The 25,260-nt window shown below is 42.0% G+C and overlaps 1 protein-coding gene across 2 annotated transcripts; it reads right to left on the reverse strand.

Moving 5' to 3' along the window:
- Positions 1 to 4,423: 4,423 nt before the first annotated feature.
- HCFC2 (host cell factor C2) lies at positions 4,424 to 25,080 on the reverse strand. Of its 2 annotated transcripts, XM_072348778.1 has the most exons (16): positions 24,886 to 25,080; positions 22,535 to 22,683; positions 22,244 to 22,404; positions 21,039 to 21,247; positions 20,475 to 20,559; positions 19,319 to 19,422; positions 18,578 to 18,766; positions 17,171 to 17,356; positions 16,650 to 16,753; positions 15,568 to 15,730; positions 14,675 to 14,875; positions 13,449 to 13,519; positions 12,129 to 12,257; positions 9,976 to 10,161; positions 8,752 to 9,037; positions 6,920 to 7,456 (listed from the first exon to the last, which is right to left on the reverse strand). In XM_072348778.1, exons 1-16 carry the CDS (start codon positions 25,049 to 25,051, stop codon positions 7,431 to 7,433), a joined length of 2,415 nt encoding a protein of 804 aa, XP_072204879.1. In that variant the 5' UTR covers positions 25,052 to 25,080; the 3' UTR covers positions 6,920 to 7,430. The 2 variants fall into 2 exon arrangements, with proteins under 2 accessions (XP_072204889.1, XP_072204879.1); XM_072348788.1 differs by lacking the exon at positions 13,449 to 13,519 and having other exon boundaries at positions 4,424 to 7,456; positions 14,772 to 14,875.
- Positions 25,081 to 25,260: the final 180 nt, after the last annotated feature.

Raw genomic sequence — 25,260 nt, forward strand, 5'->3', positions numbered from 1 at the left:
GCAGCATCACCTTTGTTCCAATCTCTTCCTGCAAACAGACCTGCAGGAGTCATTGTTTGTAGGGTGTTACAGTGCTGATGAAGCACGTATGGTCCTACCGATGGAAATAATGGAGGGAACTTGTCTAAATTTATAGCAGTCAATGGCAGTTAACACAACCACAACTCATCCAACCCTCCACGTATTCTCACCTTCTTACTTGTACGTACTTGGTCTTTAGAAGTAGTTTATATCATAAGTGAGGGTGACCATTCCTGCTGTATTCCATCCTCTTCTATAGGATTGCAGTCTTTTTGCTTGTCGGAGTGTTTTGTTTGAACTAAAACAGCTCAAGGCTTCTTTTCAGACAGTGACTATCTCAGGTACCTCTCTCTGACACAGATTTTCCTGCCTTAACTTAATGACCCTTGTGACACAGTGGGCTCAGTACAAAAAGAGAAGCACGGAACCACCAGACCTGTAATCAAAATGCAGGCGTGAAGAAGTTCTTCCGTGCCCTGTTTCCATTGGAGGTTCAATGGGGAGCTGGTGCTCTGCCTTTATCGGTCTCGCTGATGTAAGCATGTATCTTCGTTGCATTTATTCCTTGGTTCTGGTCTCTGCTGCACGCTAAGTAGGTGTTGGGGGATGTGAGGTGGGCCATTCCAAACATCGGCTGGCCGTGCTTATCTGCCTTGTAGCCAAAAATCAGTACGATGCTTTAGAAAGCTGCCTTCCCTGAAACGCCCTGTAAGTCGTGTCAGATAAGCGGTCATTTTGAAATGATGCCCACCAATGTGCCATAAGCATCTATAGGTGCAGAACGATGGAGATCGATTCCTCTCTTGCCTTCAGCAGGAGGGGAACATATGGGCCACTGCACATGTACAGGAGCTGCCTCAATGCAGAGCGACACTGAGCATAGGGGAGAGCCAAGGGCCTTTCCCCAGCACCTCACTGTTGTGATGAGAGCTGGCAGCAGCGTTGCTTCGTGTAGCTTCATTTTGTAGAGCGTTGGGTGTGATTAACGTGCTGGTTGTCATGCAGACTTGCTGCTTTCATTCTATTTAAAGAGAAGAAGACAACTTGCTTGTAAATGACCGCATTCCTAAATCACGCAAGCCAGACTTCTTTTTTTTTTTTTCAGTTTCAATTTGTACCGAATAAAATAATGGAGTTTTTTCACTGAAACGTGAAGTGAATTTTCTTCCATCTGTAAATCAAAGAAGCCCCACTTGGCAGTTGTGGGATGAATAATGACAGAAGGAACTATCTTACATTGAGCGAGTCCAAGCAGGCCATAGGAAGAAGTAAGTGTTGGTAATTCACCAGTGGTTGTGCTTATGCTCCTTCTTCCAAAAGGTTTGGTGGAACAGAGGGCGATGTTAGAAGGATGCCTCACTGACAACATGGGCCCTTCTATCCTTGAAAGTAAGAGGGAGCTGCTCTGGTGTGGTCACTCACACTTTCACCCTCAGAATGTTGAAAAACATTCATGGAGTCCTTAGAGATGGAAAGGACCTCTGAGGGCCAGCTGGTCCAGCTCCCCTGCAGTGAACACCACAGCTAGATCAGAGTGCCCAGAGCCTCGTCCACATCACACTTAAGCATCGGCATACTGATCCGTGTACGTGTTGATCTGTGAACTGGCACGGTGAGGGGCTGCAGGCCACCTCTGACTTACTGGATGTAAAAAACTAATGTGAAGCTCTATGGAAACTCAGTGCAAATTCCACTAAAACTCATAACCACAGCCAAACCCCCCCTGGGGAGTTGGTGGTTTGCTCATACGCACAATGGTCCCCACATTGGTGCCAGCTGCAACAAGCTTATTGAATTGCAGTCTCCATCGAGAGGCAGCACACAGCAGCTCAGAGGGAGACAGCAAGCCTGCTCTAAGAAACCTCCCAGGCAACCTGCCAGGGTTATTTCCTGCAACATCTTGCAGCAGTACACGGGGCAGTAGGATCCATTTATCAGGCACGATGAGACGCCTGATTTGCTTTTGTATGAAATAAAACTAAGAAGGGTTTAAATCCGTTGGGGAGAGCAGCGTTCTGCAGGCTGATCATTGAGTCTGTGTGCCTAAGACTTAATCTAGCTCAGCTCCTCCAGGATCAGAGGCAGCAGCGGACTTCTGGGATGTATCTGTTAAAGGGTTTGGCTCCTGGCTAACAAATTACGTGGGATGTGGCTCAGGACTCACCCCAGAGGCACATCATTGACCCCCATCACTGGAGAGAAGAGCATCACAGCACCACAGGAATACAGGATAGGTGGGTTTGATGCTGGGGCACTCAGCTCCTCTGCCCTAGCCACAAATCCAAGCCCAGGCAGATGTCCAAGTCCACTAATCCAAACCTCACTGGAGATGTCAGACACTGCCCATTCAGTCTCACTTGAGCCTCAAAACCCTGCTCCTAAATCCTAAAATGGGATAAAGGTGCATCAACTCAAGCAATGTACATCATAAGTAAGATCCATTCTTACAGAGATCTCAGGGATATTAAGTACTGACAAAGTGCTAATCACAGAATCACAGTGGTTGGAAAGAACCTCAGGAGATCATCAAGTCTGACCCCCTTTAAGGCAAGTACCCTACAATGGGTTGCACATGTAGGTGTCCAGACAGGTCTTGAACGTTTCCATGGAAGGAGACTCCACAACCGCTCTGTTCCAGTGCTGTCACCATTACTGTATAGAAGTTCTCCCGCACCTTAGTACTGAACATTTTATAATGTTCAAGTTTCAGGCTGCTGCTCCTTGTGCTATCACTACACACTACTGAGAAGAGCCCGGCCTCAACCATTTGCTCCCATCTCCCTTTAGATATTTATAAGCGTTTATCAGAGCTGTGTTTATAATAGCTGAGATCAGGCTGCTGGCCATAGATCTGCACAGCTTTGCCAGCAAGGCATCCCTTGCCTTTGGTAGCTATTACCTTGTGTATTTTCTCAGATTGAGGGCCACAACTTCCATTTATCTCTCTTGCTTGAACGTTCTGAATGAAGAAGATGCCTTTTATTTGCTATTTCATATACTGACTTCTTACCTTCTGAAGTGTTTAAGTCCATTCCTTAATAGGAAGGGAACATAGATTCTAGGGGAAAAAAAAAACAAACACCACAGCAGAACTTGTCAATTCAATCAACTAAGGACATTAATATTTTTCATTATCAATGCTATCCATTAATATAACAGAATTCTATTTAATCTGTATGAAGTCTGTATGAAAATTAGAATGATGGAATGGCCTGGGTTGAAAAGGACCGCAGTGATCATCCAGTTTCAACCCCCTGCTATGTGCAGGGTCGCCAACCACCAGACCAGGCTGCCCAGAGCCACATCCAGCCTGGCCTTGAATGCCTCCAGGGATGGGGCATCCACAGCCTCCTTGGGCAACCTGTTCCAGTGTCTCACCACCCTCTGTGTGAAAAACTTCCTTCTGATATCTAACCTAAACTTCCCGTCTTAGTTCTAAACCATTCCCCCTTGCCCTATCACTATCCACCCTCATAAACAGCTGTTTATATGCTCCATTCAAGTACTGGAAGGCCACACTGAGGTCTCCCTGGAGCCTTATTCACACCAAACAAGCCCAGTTCCCTCAACCTTTCCTCATAGTAGAGGTGCTGCAGCCCTCTGATCATCTTAGTGGCCCTCCTCTGGACCTGTCCCAAGAGCTCCACATCCTTCCTGTACTGGGGGCCCCATGCCTGGATGCAGTACTGCAGATGGGGCCTCACAAGAGCTGAGTAGAGGGGGACAATCACCTCCCTCCCCCTGCTGGCCACCCCTTTTTTATGCAGCTCAGAACACAGTTGGCCCTTCCTGACTGAAGGTTGTGATACCAAGCCAAGTCCCAACTCACTGATACATCACACTCAATTGCATCTACCGCTTTAACAGTGCTAAAGATGGATAAACATGAAAGGATTTACACAGAACAACAAATCTGCAGGACCATATAAAGTAACATCAGGGCCCAGAAGCAAGAGGCAAGCCCAAGGAACTGGGATAGCATTTGCTCAATGGCCTATTTTAAGAACCACTTGGAAGCGATTTCCAATTGATTACTTTCACCTGCAGCTCACAGCACTGTACAGTTCTGCCAGATACACAAATAACTCTCACCATTTGGGACACACTGAAATTCTCCCGTCTCCCTTTGAAGATACCATATCTGAGCCTTAATTTTCCTTTTAAAGAGCTGCTATACCAACTCAGCAATGACATCATATATTAAGAACAGATGCTCTCGCAACGCAAGAGCTCCCTCAATAAAGCAACGCCAGCAAATCAAAACCAGCCTCAATCAAGGAGCTTGTGTTTGGGGGCTGAGATGTGGTTCTTCTCTCCCCGTAGCCAACTGCAAACATTCTCTCTTCTCTGTGCTGCCCTATTGGAAAAAGCAGACGCACACAGCACTGTTTACAATGCGTTTGATAGGACAACCACTTTATTACAAAGAACAAACAACGCTTCGAAATAAGACCAATCAACTTTAATTGTACAAAATGTCAGTTTCCTTGTAGAGGTCATTAAGTAACAGGCTGTAAGACTAAGTTCACGTCAAATTCGCTATCCTGAAATATCAGATAACAACAAGTAATACTTATTTTATATTCAGAGTTTATGGCATGATCGTGTGCTCTACTCCAAACTACATTCAAAAGATATTGCTATAAGTACTTTGAAAACACAAAGTGTAGGGTCTCGTTCACTCTACTCCCACAAGAACATTCTGTTGTAGCGGCGTCTGCCGTAACGTGGCACGACATCCCCCACGAGTCGAGTAAACCTAAGACATCCCTCCGACACGGCCACCGCCACCCGACTCACTGCAGCTTCTTACGCCTTGTTTAGTGACTCGCGGATCAAATGGTTAACACGGATCCCCAAGGAGTCGACGTCAAGAGTCTTCTTTAAATTCACTTCAAACCGAACGATCAGTATTTGCCTGCTCTCCAACCGGCTGGGATTCAGGCATGTTAGAAACACAATCCTAAAAACAGACCACTAAAGTGTATTTTACAGCATGTACCACGCTTGCATTCGAAAGTAAAAACCGCAAGGAATGGGGTTTGCATATGATCACTATTCAACATCACCCGATTGGGACAAAGAAGAGAAAAGTGACATCTCATGTCAAGTCAGCCGGAGAAAGCACACTTACAAGGAAATGATCCTTTCATTGGAAACGCCACAGTTGTACCCTTTGGTAGTTGTGACACACCCACTGAAAAACAAATTGTGCAAAGCATGTGAAACCAAGTGCAAAAAACAAAACCAACCCAACTCCACCCAGACATAACCCAACAGATTGTATTCTTAAATAACAACTCTACGAGCACAGCTACCAACCGACAAAACCAAAGCCACAAGTGTTTTCTCTAAAGGCTTCTTTCACAGTACTAATAAGGAAAACCAAGTTATATATTTTTTTTCCTAGTTAACAGCTCATGTACAGTAAAATTTCCATGATCAGACGGTGTTGGTGGTGAGATCATACCTGATGAAATGGATCGTTTAAACACAAGTCTTTTAAAGCCAGTTAACGTCCGGAAAAATCCTATACATTCATACTACAAACACTGTTTAAAGTGAGTCTGGGATATCTGTCATTGTCATCAATACAAGGTTTGTTTTTTTCTCTGGAGTAAGACCACGCGTTACCCCTGTGCCACAATCAACACTACGATAGCAATCAATGGTCCCCAGCACTTTGAATACGCTATTATAGCTTGTGATGTGTCACGATAATTAAGGCTGTCTCAGCACTTCTGTTACAACCCCGACTTGCAGGGTAGCTGGAACTTGGCTATAAAATCTGCTCCGTGTGTGTGAGCTGCCGCAGCTCTCACATCTCAGCGATGCTTCTCCCACCAAACCAGGCACATCATTTGTTTCGTGGTTTGTTTCTTTGTTTTGAGTTATTTACAAACGCTCTTAAGACAAATTTAACCGGCAGAGGCAAGCAATCCTACCTTGATGTGTAATGTTTTGGCATTCAGGGCAACATTAAAGTGCAAAGTATCAACTTCATTGCACAGGAAAGTAATTTAGATTTCATTTTAAAATAAATTTTATTTAGGTGCCTCCATCTACTCACCTAATGACCTTGTCCGACTCAGCCATTTTCCTCTACGCTTTGGTAAACATAGGTTTATATATAGATACATAAATAGCATTTAAAATGTTTACCTTTATTTTCACTACTGTGAACGCATTTTGTTTTTCCCACTTAGCATAGGAACGGATCAACCTATTCCTACACGTAATGCTTGTTGAACTTATCAGCTAGCTAGGTAATGTAAAACGATGCATAGTAAAAGGAGATACGGAACTTGATTGGTAAAATATACTGGTAAAGCAAACAAGCACTTAAGAAGATTAACTGGAATAAATACGCTGATAGTTGCCATACGGTATGTGCAAAATTGCTTACCATGTATTCTAAACTTTGGTTAAAACTTTCAGATTGAAGTTGTACAGAAACGTGATGGAAGCAACACAAGTGATTACAAACACAGGAATGAGGTAAGTCATTAGTAGTGCAAAAAGCAAGCATATGCTAAAAGCAACGCATATGGGTTCAAAAACAACAACAACAAAAGAGAATGGATCTCGTGGAAGTTTTCATACAAGACCGGCAAGGTCTCTTGTAAACATTGGTATTTACAAGCTGCAGATCTGTACAACTACAAAAGGACCGCCCTAAATATTAGTAGTGCATTTACAATGAATTCACACTTCTCTTTTTTTTCCGTAATGAGAGAAATGACGGAGTTTACCTTTTTCCTTTTAAATTCTCAGGGGGGATTTTCCAGGATTACATTTGTTACAAAGAGTAGAAAAATCATTTTTTGTTTTTTGTCCTTTTTTTTTTTTTTTCCTTTTCTTTCTTTTTTTTTTTTTTTTTTCTTTTCTATTTTTTACCAAAAAAAAAAAAAAAAAAAAAAAAAAGCGCATATATTAAAATATTTATGTGTTTTAAGTTACACACTGGAAAGTTTTGCCTTGTACTCAGACACCACGACGAAGAATTTGGTGTAAGACACCAAAAGCAAACAGAATTCTCTCACATCCCGTATCGTCGTGAAAGACCATCGCAAGATCTGTGGCAATGGCGGGGGCCTCTACCTTAAATACTGCTGCCAATTTCTATTATTTAATTTGAAAATGGATACCCTTAATGACATTCTAACTATCGCTATGAAAAGGAGCTGCCAGATAGAGTACGGTTCTCCACCCCAGCATCTTCAGTATCATTCCTATCTGGTACTCAGACCTGAGCAAGGCTATATAACGCCGATGTTTCAAACGTAAAAAAGGTTATATACTTTTAAGATAAAAACAATGCAAAAATAAAATATTTGTAGCATTTACAAATAGTACAAGAGTTACATTAAACACTACATTCGGAACTTGAAATGTGTTAACGCTGGCCTCTACTTTGAGCCTGATGTTTTCATATCTGCAAAAAGAAGGAGACACTGTTAGACACTTCATAATTTCACATAGCGTGTGAAGTCAAGCATCATCAAAAACAACTGCTGCACAGTTCTGGGATGCAGATAGTGGCCCAAACCCTTGTCATGTAAAAGGTTAACACAGCCCTGGGATATTAAACTCAAGACAATTCTTCAAGGTCAGGCTGGATGTGGCTCTGGGCAGCCTGGTCTGGTGGTTGGCAACCCTGCATATAGCAGGGGGGTTGAAACTAGATGGTCATTGTGGTCCTTTTCAACCCAGGCCATTCTATGATTCTGTTGTTGATCTCTACCTCAGAAATCACACGTTCCAAACAGTGAGGTACCCAACAGCACACTGTCAGCTACACCCTGCGCATCACAGCACCCAGACCAAACCCCAAGCAATAGCTCAGTGCGAACAAAGGGGGTACAAACCAGAGTTCCCTCTGGCTCTGCCCCTTCTAACCTCCTTCCATGCTCACAGCACCTCCTGCTAAGCCAAGTCAGCTTCCAGTTAGCAGAAAGCTAAGGCAAAAACAAAAGGTCATTTTGCAAAACTGAAAAAATTGATGGCACCAGGAACTGCCCAGATGACAAAATGGAAACTGGGATTGAAGAATCACTTAAACCCAGCCTGTGCTTCTAGATTATACACTGTTGTTAGGAGCCACAGTCCCACTCTCAGCAGTCACTTGTGCCTTTGTGCTGGTGCTAGCATTTATGCAGCTGCACAGATGGACATGAGGGAACTGAACAGGCTGAAAATGAAACTTAATTTCCAGTCGGTCCATTCCCATTCTCTACTAATCATCAACCTGTACAAATTCAAGTGCAGAAATGAGACGATAAAACCTATTCTGAATAACTGTAATGCAGGCTTCAAAAAGCATATCAATCACAGAAATACACCTTATGTCACTTTATGAAAAAATATTCTGATACAGAAGGAAAAAAGGTTGGGAAAAAAAATTGATTCCATGCATGAAACTGGATTCTTATTATAATGAAATCTTACTAAGCTGAAGTGAAGCCCAGGGAAATCAGGAGGCTTATCAGGATTTTATTATTTGAGGGACGAGGTAAGCTTCCATAGTCAACATTCACTACTTGCTTGTGAACAAATATCACTGTGTTCAATGTAATGCTAAATTGAACAACCACATTTTCTTAACACTTCCATAAAGAACAACATGATATTTCACCACTGTGCAAACTGCAGTGCTGAGCAAAGGGTTGGTTCTAGAGCCGTGACCAGCACTGCCACCTACGACCCATTCACATGCTCCACCGACATTACCTTGAAGCCATCGAACTTGTGTGGCTGGTCCATAGCCTCTCTCATTCTTTGCAGAAATCCTGAACACTATAGCAGGTCGGGAAGTGTAATCAACGTGAGCGTTTGAAAGCTGGGCAGCAGTCACTACACAAGATGTCTTGAGACCACAATATATTCTCATAAATACAAGCTGATTTGGGTTTTCCTGCAACTGTGTGGAACGTATTGCTAAGTAGGCAGAATACTCTAAAATATTGCCAGAAGGTGAAGCAGGAGGCTCCCAAGATAGATGAATACAGTCTACACTCTGAAAAAAATAGAGAGAAAATGAGATACTATGCAGTTAACCATTAGATATTCAACTAAATACGTAATTTACAAAAATATCTTTATAACATTTACTACACACGTGTATATATATATATGTACATATATATATAAACATATACACACACCTCTAAGGAGCATCTTAAAAGACCTATTCTGCCACTGTTTCTGTACTCAAAAGAAACAATTTCTTTCTACTGATACTTGTGCAGAGACAACACAGATGCTAAAGGACATTCTGGAAAACAAGAATACTTTGTTTTCTGATTCATACAAGAAGGAATACAAACAAATGGCACTACATTCCCAAAGTACAGCCTCTCTTGTCATTGTAGACGCGCTGAGTTTTCATTAGTACAGAAGGATGTCAGGCAACGTGAAACACCAAACAGTAAAACTCATCTATCATTAAAAGAAATTACGAATCCCAGAAAACAAAGAATAATCTCTCCAAATACTTTTAAGGCGGACTCTGTTTGGGTAGAGGTTTGTAAAAGGCATCTACTTGAAAGTTAGTAGATTAAGAGAGAAAAAAATGCAGGCTAGCGTGTCAATTCATTACCCAGGAGTGGCCTCTAATTTTGGCAGAGCCACAACTGTTTTATGCCAAAAGTGATCACCCCTGGGAGGTAATAATGTATCTTTTGACTGTATCTTTTGACTTTTTCTTTTTTTATTAACACAGTAGACTCCTACAAAGTTAAGAGTGCAAGAAAATAATGGGGAAAATTATCAGGTGACTAAGATGTATCTTGCAACATGATCATTAAGTCTTAAAATGTTTCCACTTTAGCAGTTTCTTAAAGCGGATCACATTGGGCAGCATTCACCAATGAAGAATTTGTCACTCTTTGACATGACAACTTTCAATTAAAAAAAAAACCAACAACCAATACAGCAATTATCTGCATTTCTCACCTTAGTGATTTTGACTGTTGAAGGAGCTCCAGGAAAACCTGGAATGCATGTCTTGAATTCACTCACTTTACTGAAAGGCCCAACACCACAGCCATTAATTGCAGCAACTCTGAACCTGTACACTGTACCCGGAAAAAGATCCTGCTTCTTAAGTAACCTGTAGTCTGGTACATCTGCATCTTCCATCTGAAAATACAGCAACATTAGAATACTTTCAAAAGCATTCTAAGTGCAATGCCTAAAAAAATATACAGCCATAGCAAGAAACTGAGATAAGTTGAACTGAAACACAAAACTGATTCAACATCTTTTTACTTTCATTGGGATTTATGGAAATCAGCTCCAATAGCTAGAGGTTATGATTTTAGGAAATACTAACCACAATGTTTCTAAAGAAAAGCACAGTTAGTAAGTAACAAGTACAGTAGGGACACAAAGATGATGAAAGGGCCGGAGCAGCTCTCCTGTGAAGACAGGCTGAAGGAGCTGGGATTGTTCAGCCTGGAGAAGAGAATGGCGTGGGAAGACACCATTGTGGTCTTCCAGTATCTAACGGGAATTTATAAGCATGAGGGAAATCAACTTTTTACATGGGTATAAAGAGATAAGACAAGGGGGAATGGTTTTAAACTAAAGGAAGGGAGATTTAGATAAGATATGAGGGGGAAGTTTTTACCGAGCGAGTAATGAGGCACTGCCACAGGCTGCCCAGGGAAGCTGTGGGTGCCCCATCCCTGGAGGCTCAAGGCCAGGTTGGATGGGGCCCTGGGAAACCTGATCCAATACTTGATCTGGTGGCTGTCAGCCCTGCCTGCAGCAGGGGGTTGGAACCTGATGATCCTTGAGGTCCCTTCCAACCCAAGCCATTTTATGATTCTGACATGTTATGTACCAGTGTATTTCCATCCTTACCACATGCACTGATACATCCTTGAACTGACCTACTGAACAACTTTCCTTGCAAATAACGTGCAAGCAATCACAATCTGTATGAACACTGTAAAGTCTGTTACGTAAACTCTTTAAAAATGGCACGTGAAGTGTTTTCAAACAAGTGTTCTGTTCTTTGTCTCAAGAAAACCCACTGGTGTAAGACAGTATGTTCAATACGTTCAGCAACTAACAATTTCATACTATGAATCTTACAAATACATCATAGAAGGATATAGTTAGTTTACATAACCGGACAGCATAATCAGTATTTACAGAAGTAGAGAGAAATGTACTCAGATTGCCCATTGACACACACCTATGTAGCAGAGACTATAATCCTCCACGGGTTTTATTTTCTCTCATATGCTCCATTTACAAGCAGCAGACCTAAGCTGTTTACTAATGGGTAAAGTGCTGCAGGTAAAGCAGAGCTCTGTTCTGGTGAAAGGAAAGCATGGCTAAATACTTGGCCATTTGGTGACAGCCAGATCACATGCAAACAAGTGTCAAGTCGGTTTAAGTGAACACTCATTTCTGAGTTCAAAATCAACTCAGACATCTTTGCAAGAGGAACAGCTTCCTGACTGCAGGCACTTCTGGCCATTTAAGTAATCAGTTTTGTTTCTAGTCGACTTAGACATCATTAATTTATACTTTCACCACCAAAACTACGAACGTTTTGCAAGTTACATATATCTGGTATGTTAATACACAAACTTCTAAGTTTAACAATATAAACTTACAGAAATCAAAGACTCACCCCACCTCCACATCTGATCCTTTTAAACATTCTACACTGCACGTTATTAGTATTTTTAAAAGATTCTAAGTGAAGATCCTTGAGACAGAGAAGAAACTGACTGAAACTGCTCTAGTGAAACCACAGATCGTAAAGCTCTTTACTGTTCACTTCTCAGGGGCTTGAGAGTCTACTAAGTTGAAAATCCCCTCCTAAGGCTACAAACAGAAACATGGAAAGAATTAGCAACAGCACAATAAGATGTTCCATATAATTAGAAGAAAACAACAGAAGATGATGTGTCTGGTTTAGGAATAAAGTAGGCCAAATATGCCAGGAACTATATGGTTGTAAAATACAAAACTCCTGTAACCATCAATTTGTGCTGCAGTACCAGAAAATCCCACACTTTGTTGTCAAGCACATGAGCATCATATCTGAAAACACAAGCTACGTACGTCAAAGAAAAATTAGCAGCTACCTTGTTAGAAGCATTCAGGATTTCCTCTGGCAGCAAGTAGAACTGGCTCACCACAGCACTGCTGTTCTTAAAAATTCCAACATCATACCACTGTCGTTCCCTTGATTTCATCTGTCGTTGTGGAGCTCTCTAGTATTTGAAGAACAGGTTATGTAGACCATCCATGCTTCAATATAGTATTAAAAAAAAAAACATTTCAAGATTCTAGAATATGTAGAATTCCCTTTCATACCAGTGACTTATTCTTCATATTTCAAATGAATATGCATTTCTTATTAACATACTGTTCAACACCAACAGGTTCTCAAAAATTTAGGAACAGATCATCACTTAAAAAATAGAATAACTGCAGCTGGGATGCTGACACTCAAGTTGAAGCAGGGAGGGGAAGAAGCTTAAAGCTGTAGAATTAGGAGTGTGGAACAGCATGTAACCTGTGTGACGTGGTCATACATCAGCAGCTCTGTCTGGGATTCTGCTACACTTCAGCCCCAACTCCTTACAGCACAGCAAGCAACTGCTAAACTTGCAGCTCAGAGCAGAGCCTCTGCTGTGGCTGTAGAAGGCATGGGAACTGCGTGGACTGACCCAGAAAGACAAGGCATCTTTCTTGTTTGACTCCAGGCACCAAAAAGAGCACCTGCATGGCCAGTACAGTCCAGCACAGATGGATGGTGTTCCTGCTAGTGTGAAAAAGGGGCAGGAGTGCCAGCTGCTATTGGCAAAAGCATTCCAACTCTTAAATAGCTGCTGCTTCTTCCCATCCTTAGCTCCACTCTTTCAGTGGCAAAAATAGCACCTTGTTTTTGTGTATTAAAATGTAAGCAGGTGAAATAGGAGGCATTTACTTTTTTTCAGGAAGTATTTACAGCTTGCATAGCCAGTCCCCATCTCTTCTAGGGAAAAACATCAAGATGTCAGTTCAGTTATGTTTCAAACCTACACGTCAGCAGCTAACACTACACCTGATTTAATGCATATCTCATTTTAAATTCAGTTGTGCAGACAGAAGAACATCCCTCATTTGCACATCATGCAGCAGAAAGCCCACTCCACTGTGCCAGTTGATTAAAGTGATTCAACAGCTGAATCACATTCTTGGATCTCCTCCCAGCTAAACAACTGCTACTTAGACTCAAATCTAACCCGCACAATGCAGTTAGTTTTACAACAGAGAATGTTTACCCCTGTGTTTTTCACTTCCAACCCTAAATACACTTTTTTTTCCCTCTGTCAAAGAGGCACGGTTCAAGGAAAACATTGAAGAACCCTTCCAACTAAGCAACAAAATACAATTTGCTTTTGCTTTTGCAGACTTACAGAGGAATGTGAATCATTTGCCTGTCCAGTATTGACCTTTGTTGAAGGCATGAAATAAGCAGTTTCAGCAGCTAGAAACAAAAGGTTACATTGAAAAAGCTTAACTTGTAAGAAAAATTTAACACAAAGTCCACAGAGTTGAACTCAACAGCCATCTACAAGTGTTTGCTGCTAAAGCATGCCTCAAGGTTCTTTTGCATGCAGTCCTATTTATAACCCAGACAACTAATTTTGGCTTGCTTCATATTCACAGAACCTGACACTATGGATAAGTGCATATAACACAGAACTTGGAAGGCAGGTCTTAGAAATTCTATCCTTAGGTGTGACACAACTATGAAATCAATATGGAATACTGTGAACAATGAATCAAAGTATCAGATTGAGGCACATAAGCTGTTCATACGGTGTCATCACTAAGCCTAAAATCTTAACGCACTGTTTCTGACATAAAGAGTTCAGACTGTATTAATAAGAGCAACTAATCTATTAACAGCCCTAAGATATGGGAAAATAATGCTTCTTAAACTTAAAAATAAATCAAAGCACATGAACAACACTCTATCCAGTACTCTAAACTTGTGTTTTGCTTTTAAAAAACAATACTGATCAGCAAAAATCACATTACTCAGTGTCAATAAGAGATACCATTCTCTAGCTAACACTCAAAACAACAGCAAGCATAGCCTGTTGATTTCCAAGAAAAAACAAGATGTGAAGAACTACCCATATGTTTAGCTTCTGTACTGATGCTTGTTTTGGATATTTCAAACAGACTGTAAAGAGGTCACCACGTCTGCCTAATGGTGAGCCAGCCTGGTGAGCTGCCATGCTCATTACAGAGGTCAGTTATTTAAAAATCAAGAAAACCCAAGGTTACAAGCAACAGACTCCTGCTGACTAAAAAAAGCTATTGCCAGATGAAAGCAAATGTCACACAGGCAACAAAACTGCCCACCATGCCTATTTATAAAACAGGCATCTGCATAAAGATTTGAAGGACTTACAGAAAACAAAGTGGTTTACAAAAGTAGAAGAATATCCTGATTTTTAGAAACATGTAAATCATAGCAGAGATCATTCAGGCTGCCCGAGGTCCTCTGTAGCCCAAAGCCCTATCTCTAACCCACGCACTAGTCAAGATGGGAATCCCACCACACTACAGGAACTCTGATGGCCTTAGATATATATGGCTCAAAATACAGTACGTGAAACACATTTCAAACCTTCAGCTTTTGAATTGAGTGTTGTTAGTGAAGTTTCATCTTTAACAACTGCCCCATTTGTACTTGATGATTCAGTTTTAACAGCCTGCTGGGTTACCATAGTTTGTGTGCTGGAGACAGTACTGGATACAGAAGCATCAGGAATTACAGTTCGTTTGTCCAAGTCATGTAATTCACCTACATTTGCTGAAGTCTGAGGACCTTAGAAAAAGAAAACAGTAACCAGAATTTAATACTGATGATACCCAGTACAGATCTCAACTTAATCTAATGGCTTTAAGTTTCACATAAAAACGGAGATTTAGATTAGATCTGATTATGAAATCAATACTGTGAACAAATAAAGCAAATGCTTTCCTTGTGTATACGGCTTAGTAAGATCCTGTCTGCACAGTTGTAACCAGACATATGTACACAGTTGTATTAAAACTGCTATTTCATTTGTGTTAGATGTATTCTGCATCCATCTGGTGATGAAAGAATTCATTTGGGCAAAAAAAAGAAACACCCACACAAATGAACATCAGAGTTTCATAATGATCAACTTCATTGACAACAGTGCAAGTCTCTTTCTCACTCAGCAGTAAGACCCAAAATTTCCATGCAATACTTAAATTACTCTGAAGATAATAAAAATGGTCACGCCACCTAAATTACATAAAAATCAAATATAAACAGATCGTGTGCTTGGGCCTGGATTCACCCCATTGAACACCTCATTTTTCCTCATACCTTCTAAAAATACACACAGTATTAGCTAGCACAAGGAGCTTTATAAATTACAAGGGCATCTAAATTAACTTTAGATTGCAAGACAGATAATCTCACTTTATGCTTATCAGATGAATTCAACCCTTGCTTTTTTATTACTTTTCATTCTATAGATATCTTACTTGAAGTACAAACAGGCAAATGAGAAGGGGCATTTGATTCTTTGAATCCTGTTACATCTGCATGGTTTTTCAGAGTCTCCTGTGTCATCTTGTTTTCAGGCGCTGCACCCTTTTCTTTTCCTTCTGTTTTTAACAGTGAGTTGGATGAAAGGGAAAGTTGGACCTACCAAAACAATACACGGGTTAACATGTAACTGCCAAGTTCAGAAACATCAGTTGCAAACACGGCACGAGAACACTTGCTCAAAAGCAACAAGTGAAAGTCCTCCAGCAAACACCCTTAGCGTTTTAAATTGAAACAAGCAACCGACCCAAGAGTCCACATTTTTTTAGCCATATAAAACAAGGACTCAAGCCCTAAACTGACTTAGAAGTACCCCTATCCCAATATAAGCTCACACTCTTATTACGTGGAAGCTCTTTGATGCATACATTTAGTCTACTAGGCAGATGAAAAATGGGGACTAGGAAACAGCAAAATGACCATCAGAAAAACTTTCACCCGATGCTCTCCTGGTACATATCTAAGATTTCTGATGTTAGTGAAATTCACAGTACTTCTAGGTTTGATTTCTGCAAGAATACATTATGGATTCCATGCAGATCCTAGGGCTTACCCAACTAAGAAAAAGCCTACATTCCTAACATTGTGATCCCCTAGCCAGAAATCTTCCTCTCTTTCTTTCAAATTGGCAAAATAGTATATCATCTAAAACTGCATGAAAACCCAAACAATGAAGAAACATGCATTACCCTTCCTGCTCCCTACATTAATTTCATGAACATTTTGAGGTTGTAAAATATTTCTACTGTAAACAGGCTCCCAGTTACCATTCTGGAAGTCAACAGAATCACAATTTCCTTTACACATTTACACAAAGAGGACTTTAAAGACCGCATCAACAATGAAAATTAGATGATCATAAGTGAACAAGCACTTCAGGTGTCTTCTTTGTTGTCTGATTTGGGGGTCTCCTAAGGTCTAAAGGTATGCAGGGGTTTTAAAAACTGGGAAAGTATTTGGCAGTTCTCTCGCTTCCCATACTACTTTGCCATCTCGGTGTTTGCCAGTTTACACTTACGTTATTAGGAATGACATTATTTGCTTGGCTGGGATGATCCACCTTCATTTCTGGGCAAGGGACACTAGGCAATGATTGTGGACTTTGATGTAGAGAAGAACCACCTTTCAGGTAAACAAAAGCAAATTCCAATTGGTTACACAAAGCTTAGTATTATGTTGGGTGGAATCTATTCCAGTAAGCAAGAGGGAAACATGAAGTTGCCTAAAGGATGATTCGGTTGTTAGACTGAAATGAAACTGCACAGCCAAACGGTCAGTTAAAATCCCTTCCTCTCTGCCTGCTCGCAAACAACCCAGCACTGCACAGATATCTTCAGCATTCAGATAGCTGACCAGAACAGACAGAGACAGGTTAAAGCTGAGTTTTCTGTAATTATGACACATGTATTTCAGGAACAGCCAAAGAAATAGGGTCTCTCAAAATTATCTTACTTTTTAAAACAAACTCGTATTCATTACTTACACAAGTATCTACTCTGACTTTGCTCAAGCAATAGCATAAAGCGATCTGATGACTACCTTGTGAACTCGGCATTGATGTCTCAGGAACCCCAGTGCCAGGTGTTCCAGCTGCTGATGGCACCGGTGAGTCAGCATGTAACTGAAGAAGGTATCCTTCAACAGTAGGTACTTCATCCCATTTCACTTGGAAAGAGTTGGTTGTAGCTCTAATCAGCTGGACCTGTGAGGGCGCTGGAGGTTTCTCTACAAGAAACCAGGAAGACACAGATGCCATGTTTGAAATTGCTCTCTTTTAACAGTTTAAGAATTATCTATGTAATGCTAGCAAAATCAAGAGTTCCCTTTTCACCAGTGTACGATATAGACCAAAATAAGCGGGAGACAATGTCAAAAGTGCCAAATCAAGCACAAAATTGCAAACTGCCATTCCAGAGCATTCAGAAATAATGACATTTTTATGCCTTTTCTTAGGGTTTGAACAGCTGGGTTTTCTGCTGCTGGTGTGTCTTTGCATTGTGTAGACATCACCATAGGCAAGAGATCCTCATCTTCTCCTAGAAGACTGGACACAGCTCTGACTCCTAAAGCTTTACATATTCCTGGAAAGAATTCACACAAGAATGCACTTCCTTTTTGCTTGCTCTTTATAGCTGAAGTGACCTTTCCCTCAAACTTTTGCGCAGGCTGAAGCCCAGTCATGACCCAACGCCAACAACCTGCTCCCCTTGCTTGCCTTGATGCCTGACTAGAATGCACTCTTCCCTTACTACTCCTTTTTTTACTCAACCCCTTCAGAGGGGGAAAAACAAAATGATAACAAAAAAAAAGACAAAAACATGTTTTCCACTATCCTAAATAATTCAGTCTCCATTAACACACGCTTCTGCTTGAGTAGACAGAACTCCTGCCTGAAAGTACTATTCTAGTTCCCTTACTCCCAGTACTAACTCAGGGTCCTGCTATCAAATGAACATTGATCATTTCAGCTACTAATCAGTGCTCCAAAAATCCCTTCAGCCCCACAACAATTAGGTCCTTTCTCTGATTCAACAGTATCTTTTAGCAGTCCAGGAGATGCGGAAGCAGCAGCGATCCCACGAGGAGGGATTTGGTAACAAAGTAGCAGCAACAGAAAAGATCGCTCTCAGAAGATACTTGAGGAAATCTGAGCTTAGGTAAAACATCCTTTAGAACCTTGTTTCTATCAACTGTGGCACGCAATACAGAATCTAGCCACAATGTTTCTTCAGGGGCTTTAAACATAACTTTTTATTACTATTTTTTTTTCTTTCAGATGGAACTACAGTTGTAGCCTTCAAACAACTGACTGCCAAGTATGGTTCATGGGAATAAGCTTTAAATCTTTGTGTTTGCTACAGCTTCAGAGCGTCTGATCACGACAGCTTCCTACACATTAATAAAGCACAGAGCATTGAACAACTACTTTATTTATCTGTGACTCACCAGTATCAAGGTACCAAAGATCTTTGCAGCAAACTTGATTGTTCCAAGCTTTTCTGTACCCATCTCTACCACTCCAGATATACAGTCGAGTGCCAACTGCTACAGCACAGTGTCCTGCTCTTGGCCCTGGTAACAAGTTACTTTTGTCTTCGTGGCAATCTGAGATCAGGCCTATCCATTCTGTGGTATCTAGCAAATGAAACTCAAAAAATTTAGTTCCTAGACATTTTTTCAAAACAAGCCACACATTTGTTAATACACTTCACTGCTCAGAGAAAATGGAAATCCATGATCTCTGTTTTTATAATGACTATATTTGCATTTTCGATATTACAGCAAGAAGGTCACTTTCCAATTAATTTGCAAGCTACGTTCAACTAATACAGGATCCATGTTCAAATACAACAGCAGGAACAGTTCCATTGCAATTCAGAATCTATATCTATATCTATACAGATCTATATCCCACTATAAATGGAGAAGTACTACCTATGTTCATACATCTTTAGCACTACGTAATAAAGATCTGCATCAGCAAACCTGCTGAATGTTCCAAAGGAAAAAAGAAACAACACAATAACTTCTTAAGAAAGTTGAAGAAAAGGGTTGTATCTCTGTAGTCAGCTGGGTTTGCAGCTGTATGTCTTCAAACTCTTCTCAGCATCTTCAGAGCATTTATTCTATTCTGTTAGGAAAGCATCAACTCAAAATGCCCACTCCCAGAAAGACAGAAACACTAACCCAAATTAAGATAAGCAAATGAACCGGTACATTTCCATTCACCATCGTGAGTAGAAATTTCACCTCCTGCTGACTGTGGAACCCATCCACCAAAAACATACATTCTGAAATGAAAGAAAAGAGGGAAGAGGGAAAAAGAAAAGCCAATTAACATTTCCAGACCTGCTGCACGTGCTCTCTCAAACTAGGACAAAACAGAAAATTTCCAGTGTTTTACAGTTCTGCTTTACATCAGATTGTATGGGAGTCTTGCTGCAGACATCTACCTTTTGAAAGCTTTGAGTAGGTTAACTGATTAAAAACAGAACAGCTGAACAACAAACTCAAACAACTTCCCAGATATAGAAGTTACTACTTCATCTTTTCACAAACCACCAGACTGCTGAGACTCTCCCAAAATCATGCATTTACGTGGAACTTCTACACGTTCATTGTAGATCTCTCAGTAAATAATCCCAGAGTTAGAAGGCAGGTATCTAAGTTGGGCATCGAAACTTGAAAGCGCAATGCAGGCTACAACCTAATAAAACTTTATATATTAAAAAAGAAAAAAGCTAAGCTCCTGGCTCAGAAATCACGAAGTTTTTTCACTTCTCCCCCATCTGTTGCCTCATTCTCCTCACCTTGGCTTGTAAAGTGATATGAAATGGACTGAAACGCATGTTTACAAGTCCATTTTGTCGGTCCTATCTGACAAAACAAGCCATACCGACATAAACTGAAATACTGAAGAACAGACCCCAGAAAAAGCGGTCGACAAAAAAATACAGAATGGTTTTGCCTAGAGCTCATTCTTTTATTTGGGCCAGTTACTTTGTGTAGGTATCTCCTTGTCACAGACAGAGAGGCACTGAAGTTGGCTCCTGACAGAGCCAGCTCAGGTCCACCTGATTCTGCCCCAAAACGCACCGAGATGCATCGAGAAGCTTGGAAAAATGCCTGTGGGTTGAGCAGACCATCCTGCTGTATGGAAACACTGACAGTTTCATAACTCTAAATTAAAACTAATACTTTTAAATTTCCACTGAGGTAGAGTAACTGAAGCAGAGAAGCACTCTATAAGGCTGACGGTTTATACTGAGAAGTAGTGGATAAGCATCGCCATTCTCCTACTAGGTGTACCTTTCTATAGTTGAGCTTTTAACAACAGACATACTTGTTTCCTATTACATTGGCCGTATGGAGACTGCGAGGAAGTGGTACTGTCCCTTTAGTTTCTGGTCTTGACCAGGTCATGGTTTCTAAAAGAAAAAGAATAAAAATCCTCAAATAACTTACTGCTGTGTATTTTACTACCTGGGATTTAGGTGGGAACATACCTCTTGAATTCAACTAAACAAAATGTCACCTTTTAAGGTGGTCAATTTAGAAAAGAAAGTGCAATAACACGCACTTAGAGCTTCTTCCAAAAAAACACACAAAATTCTCAACAACTGTTTTTCAAAAGGATACATTAAACCCACTTTCTTTATGATTATTCAACGCAGTTACCACAGTGACAGTCTTAAAAGCGATCTCAGACAACAATCTCACAGCATAACCCAAATCAGTGAGGATAATAAAAGCAAACGATGCTGTATCTGTCTCATTTCAAAAATTACACAAGGTTCACACCACAGCGTAATTCTCAATAGCACCGCAGAATGCCATTAATCCTTATACGCTTTAATTTCCTCATAGCCAGTGAGGTCACTGCACTTCTACTGGCAAACAAACTCACCTATGTCAAGTTCCCAGAGATCATTAAGCCGACAGCCACACATCCCTCCGAAAATATACATCTTTGGAACTCCCAAATCTTTTCTGCAGTACACAATGGCCGTGTGTGATTCTCGGGGAGAAGGCAAGATCCCCTTTGTCACGGGAATACTCCAGCCAACAACTCCAGATCCGTGTTGCAGCTCCAGTTCGTAGAAATCATTTAAATATCTAGAGAATTATCAAGGAAACATGAAAAGTATGCTTGTTAACAAGACTTTAAGGGAGCCTTAAACCCCTATTGCTTCCACGTATTACGAATTCTGCCTTGGAACAGTGGAGAATTTTAAAATCCCAGAATATCTGACAGCATTATGGGCAGTACCAAAACAAAACTAATTTAAAACATAAAATGAACTATGGTAGCTTCTTGCTTTAAGACAGTAGTCTTTCATACTGTAATTCATGCACTATGATTCATCAAAAAAACATTCCAAACTGGCAAACAAACAATATTCTTAGCCGAAATTACTACATATGGAGAAACTTGGACTAACTGCAGAGCTGTAAGAATTGCACACAGGATGCTCAAGAACTTCTGCAACTCTAAGGCAACAAAGGTGAAAAGAAGCTGCTGCTTTTCTGATGTGTTCAGGCTGCCCGACAGACAATTAGCCATGTGTTAATGTTGGTAAGTTATTTTTAGGTAACTTTTGAATCTTGGCACTCACTCCGGATACCTCTTGTTTAATGAGTTTCAAATTGCTCAGTGGATATAAGCACTCTCAACTCTAGGTCAACACAGTATTAAATTTCAGTGTCATAGAACTTCTTACTGATCATGAGGGCAACTCCAGCTGTTAGTCTGAATAGATTTTAACCCTTTTCCACAGCATTACAGGTGAAAATTCCATTGTGCATTCCCTGATGACCCACAAGACTTTGCATATTTAACTCTAACTAGCAATCATTCTTAAAAACATCACCCAGAGAAAATATCAAAGTTTACTCAGGTTTCTCTCAAAAAAAGTCAGAGCTTTCAGTCCATGCTCCATTCAGTGTGATCAGCAGAAGGAGCACCTAAGCTTCTTAGCACGCAATATGTTCACCTTACAGTCAGTGCATCATGCAGGACAGTCGCCCTGGAACGTTCATCTTCAAAGTTGTTGCATCTAGTCTTTTTTTGTTGCCTTTTTTAGTCATTGAGATCAATCCAAACCAGCATACCTGGGAACGTTATTATTTGAATCCTCACTTTCATTTGCCAGGCCACCAAATAAGTAGCACTTGTTACCATATAAAGAAAAGCTGTGGCCTAGTCGAGGACAAGGCGGTGATCCAGTGGAAGGAGCTTGAGGTTTCACTTTCTTCCAGAGCCATCGACTTGCCTTAAACACAAGAAATGCAAAATCAGAAATATCTTCATTCGTATCACAGCTGGTAATGTAAAATGTACTTATTCCTAAGTATATAAATGAAATACTCCACGAAATTGGAACATTTTCAAACATCTCTTACCTGTAATTCATATAAATCGTTACTGTATCTTCCATATTCAACCATTCCTCCGAAGACTAGTATTCTGGTGCCATCACAAACAAATCCATGCGCTGCACAGCCTGGAGGAATATCTCCCCTTACAGCAGGAAGGAACCACTGATTTGTAGCTACAGTTAATAAAAAAGGAAAAAAAAAAAAGGATTTAAACACTGAAACACAGAGAAAAAGTGTATTTTAAAACATCTCTGCTGTCTAAATAACTATCTTTACCAGTACACGATGATGAATGGGCTGCTTAACATTATGGCTTAAAACAAAACACCGGTAAATTGATTTGAAATACTTAAGAAAGAAAAACAAAACAATAAACAAAACAGTCAAAACAATCTCCCAGAATCTCTGTGAAACCAATGTTACTCAGTATATGAGTCTGAGGTCACCAAGACAACACCGAGGGTCATACAGCAATTTAATAGACTTGCTGACAAAAGAAGCTAACGAGAAATGTTCCACACATGAGACACAACTATACTAAGCTTGAGCACCAGTCCTAGAAACAGAATGATCATAGCTGCAGCAGTGTGGCAGTGTGCCTGAACTTAACAGCCCTACTGAAAAACTAATTACACAATTCTGGGACCAATGTTTGTATCTACCCAGTATGGCACCGAAAACAGAGAGGAGACACACAGAGTCAGGAAAGAAAAACTGAGACTGGCTGATACAGTACAATGCTGTTGTTTAAACCATACTAGAACTAAGGAATTACTGGAAATATTGCATTCTCCTTTTCCAAAGCCTTTTTTTGTGACTTAAGAAGAAGAAACGTGTGAACTTCAAAGCCTCTGGTGGCCACTGCTGCAGGGGATTAAGCAGTCCTCCCTGTGTGCCAGATCTCTGGAAGCCATCTCACCCACAGCAGGAGCAATGGGTGCCACCCCAAGCTCAGGCACTCCAGGTCACAGCCCTGCACCTAAGCCCTCAGCCAAAAAGGGTCGGTCTGAACCAGACATCTGCCTTGGGACTGCAACAACTGACCTGTGGCCCTTCCTGCCACTGCAGCAAAGAGGTTTACACCTTTGGAGTCTGGGCAGACAAATAAAAATATGAAGTTAAGACTCACTGAAACGGCACCTTGTTCCAAAAGGCATATCAAAGGTGCTCCAAAAGTAATGCCTTCTGTTTTATGATGCTGGCCCACAGTGTCAGAGGAGGATGTTGGTAGTAGAGTAGTAGAGGTTGAACCTTTCCACCAACACCTAATCACATTTTGTTGCCATGTGACAGATGGCAGCAGAGGGACAGTCTGACAGAATGGAGCCTGACAAAGAGGTGTGTACGAAGCAAAGGTGCGTCGCTGAATTTCTCCATGCAGAGAAATGGCACCCACTGACATTCACTGACACTTGCTGAACATTTATGGAGCAAACAGTGGATGCGAGCACACTGAGGTGGTGAGTGGTGAAATACTGTGAAACTGGGTCATCTCTGCCAGTGCAGGGTTTTTATGATCACAGCATGCAGGCCCTTACTCGTCAGTGGCAAAAACTGTCTTTTGAAGCTGAGATTTTGCTCTATCAAACAGCATTACTGTGTTCTTTGCATCTATTGCAGTTTCCATGGAAATAAATCAGAGCCATTACTTTCAGAGCAACCTATGTTCATACCTAAAAGCTCTATTTTCATTACTTGTCACAAGAGCAGGGTTCAAAGACCCCTCCCTTGCCTCCTGGAAACGCAATCAAGTATGCTTTTACACTACCATAGAAAAAAACAAACTCCTTTTTGGAGCATGCGGGGAAGGCATTTCTGAATGACTCCTAAAAGTCGGTGAGGTGAAAGCACAGCCCACATGCTGCAGCCTTCGTGTTAGCAGTACGTGCCACCAGCAGCCAACGAGCAGCAGCTCGCGGAACACCGCACAGCCCCCTGACTGCCCCGCTTCAGGCCCACAGCTGAAACCGCACCGAAGTTTCCCAGCCTTCTACAGCACGGCGCGGAGCAACTCTTCAGGCATCCCATCTTCCGGCACACGAAACAGCCTGAAGCATCTCCCTGCCTGGAAAGCCTCCCCAAGGCAGTGTATTCGCTTTCCTCAGCGAGATGCGTGCCTCGGTTCGTTCAGCTCTAGTCCCTTCCCCACGAACGAAGCGGCGGGCGACGCTTTACCATTCAGCGGCCTCGGGGCAGGGCGGGAGGCTGCGGGCAGCGTTAGGGCGCCACCCCCGGCCGGGCAGCGGGCCCGAGCTCGGCGCCCGAGCCCTGCAGGGACGTGACAGCGCCGCAGCGCTCTGCTCTCCGCCGCCCCGCCGTTCCCCACCCCCGCCCGCGGTGGGGCCGCGCCCGCCGCTCCGCCCCGCCCCGCGCACCCGTGTTGTAGACGTGCAGCTCGTCGGCGATGCCCTCGTTGCCGCCTCCGAAGATGATGACCAGCTCGCGGATGGCGACCGCGCGGTGCCCGTGACGGGAACGCGGCACCGGCCCCGTGAAGGAAGACACCCGCCTCCAGCTCAGCCCAGCGGCGGCCGCCGCCATCTTAGCGCCGCTCCCACAATGCACCGCGCGGCCAGGACAGGCCGCGGGGAAGGAGGGAGGAAGGGGCAGCGCCGAGCCCGCGGGAGGCGGCGGGGCGGCCGCCGTGGGTCACGTGATGGCAGCGGGGCGGGCGCCTCACGGCCCTGAGGGGAGCGGCGGGGCTCGGTCGTCGTTCCGTGGCGTGTCACAGGCTTCTCGTTAACTTGGCC

This window comes from Excalfactoria chinensis, chromosome 1 (assembly GCF_039878825.1).
Source record: "Excalfactoria chinensis isolate bCotChi1 chromosome 1, bCotChi1.hap2, whole genome shotgun sequence".
Lineage (NCBI taxonomy): Eukaryota > Metazoa > Chordata > Aves > Galliformes > Phasianidae > Excalfactoria > Excalfactoria chinensis.

Excerpts from the sequence above, each read along its gene's own strand:
- HCFC2 (XM_072348778.1), bottom strand. The coding sequence starts at position 25,051 with ATGGCGGCGGCCGCCGCTGGGCTGAGCTGGAGGCGGGTGTCTTCCTTC. Across the intron at positions 20,560-21,038 it reads TCTCTGGGAACTTGACATAG|AAACCATGACCTGGTCAAGA; the intron begins GTGAGTTTGTTT and ends TTTTTCTTTTAG. Across the intron at positions 17,357-18,577 it reads TCTTTGGTACCTTGATACTG|AGAAACCTCCAGCGCCCTCA; the intron begins GTGAGTCACAGA and ends GGTTTCTTGTAG.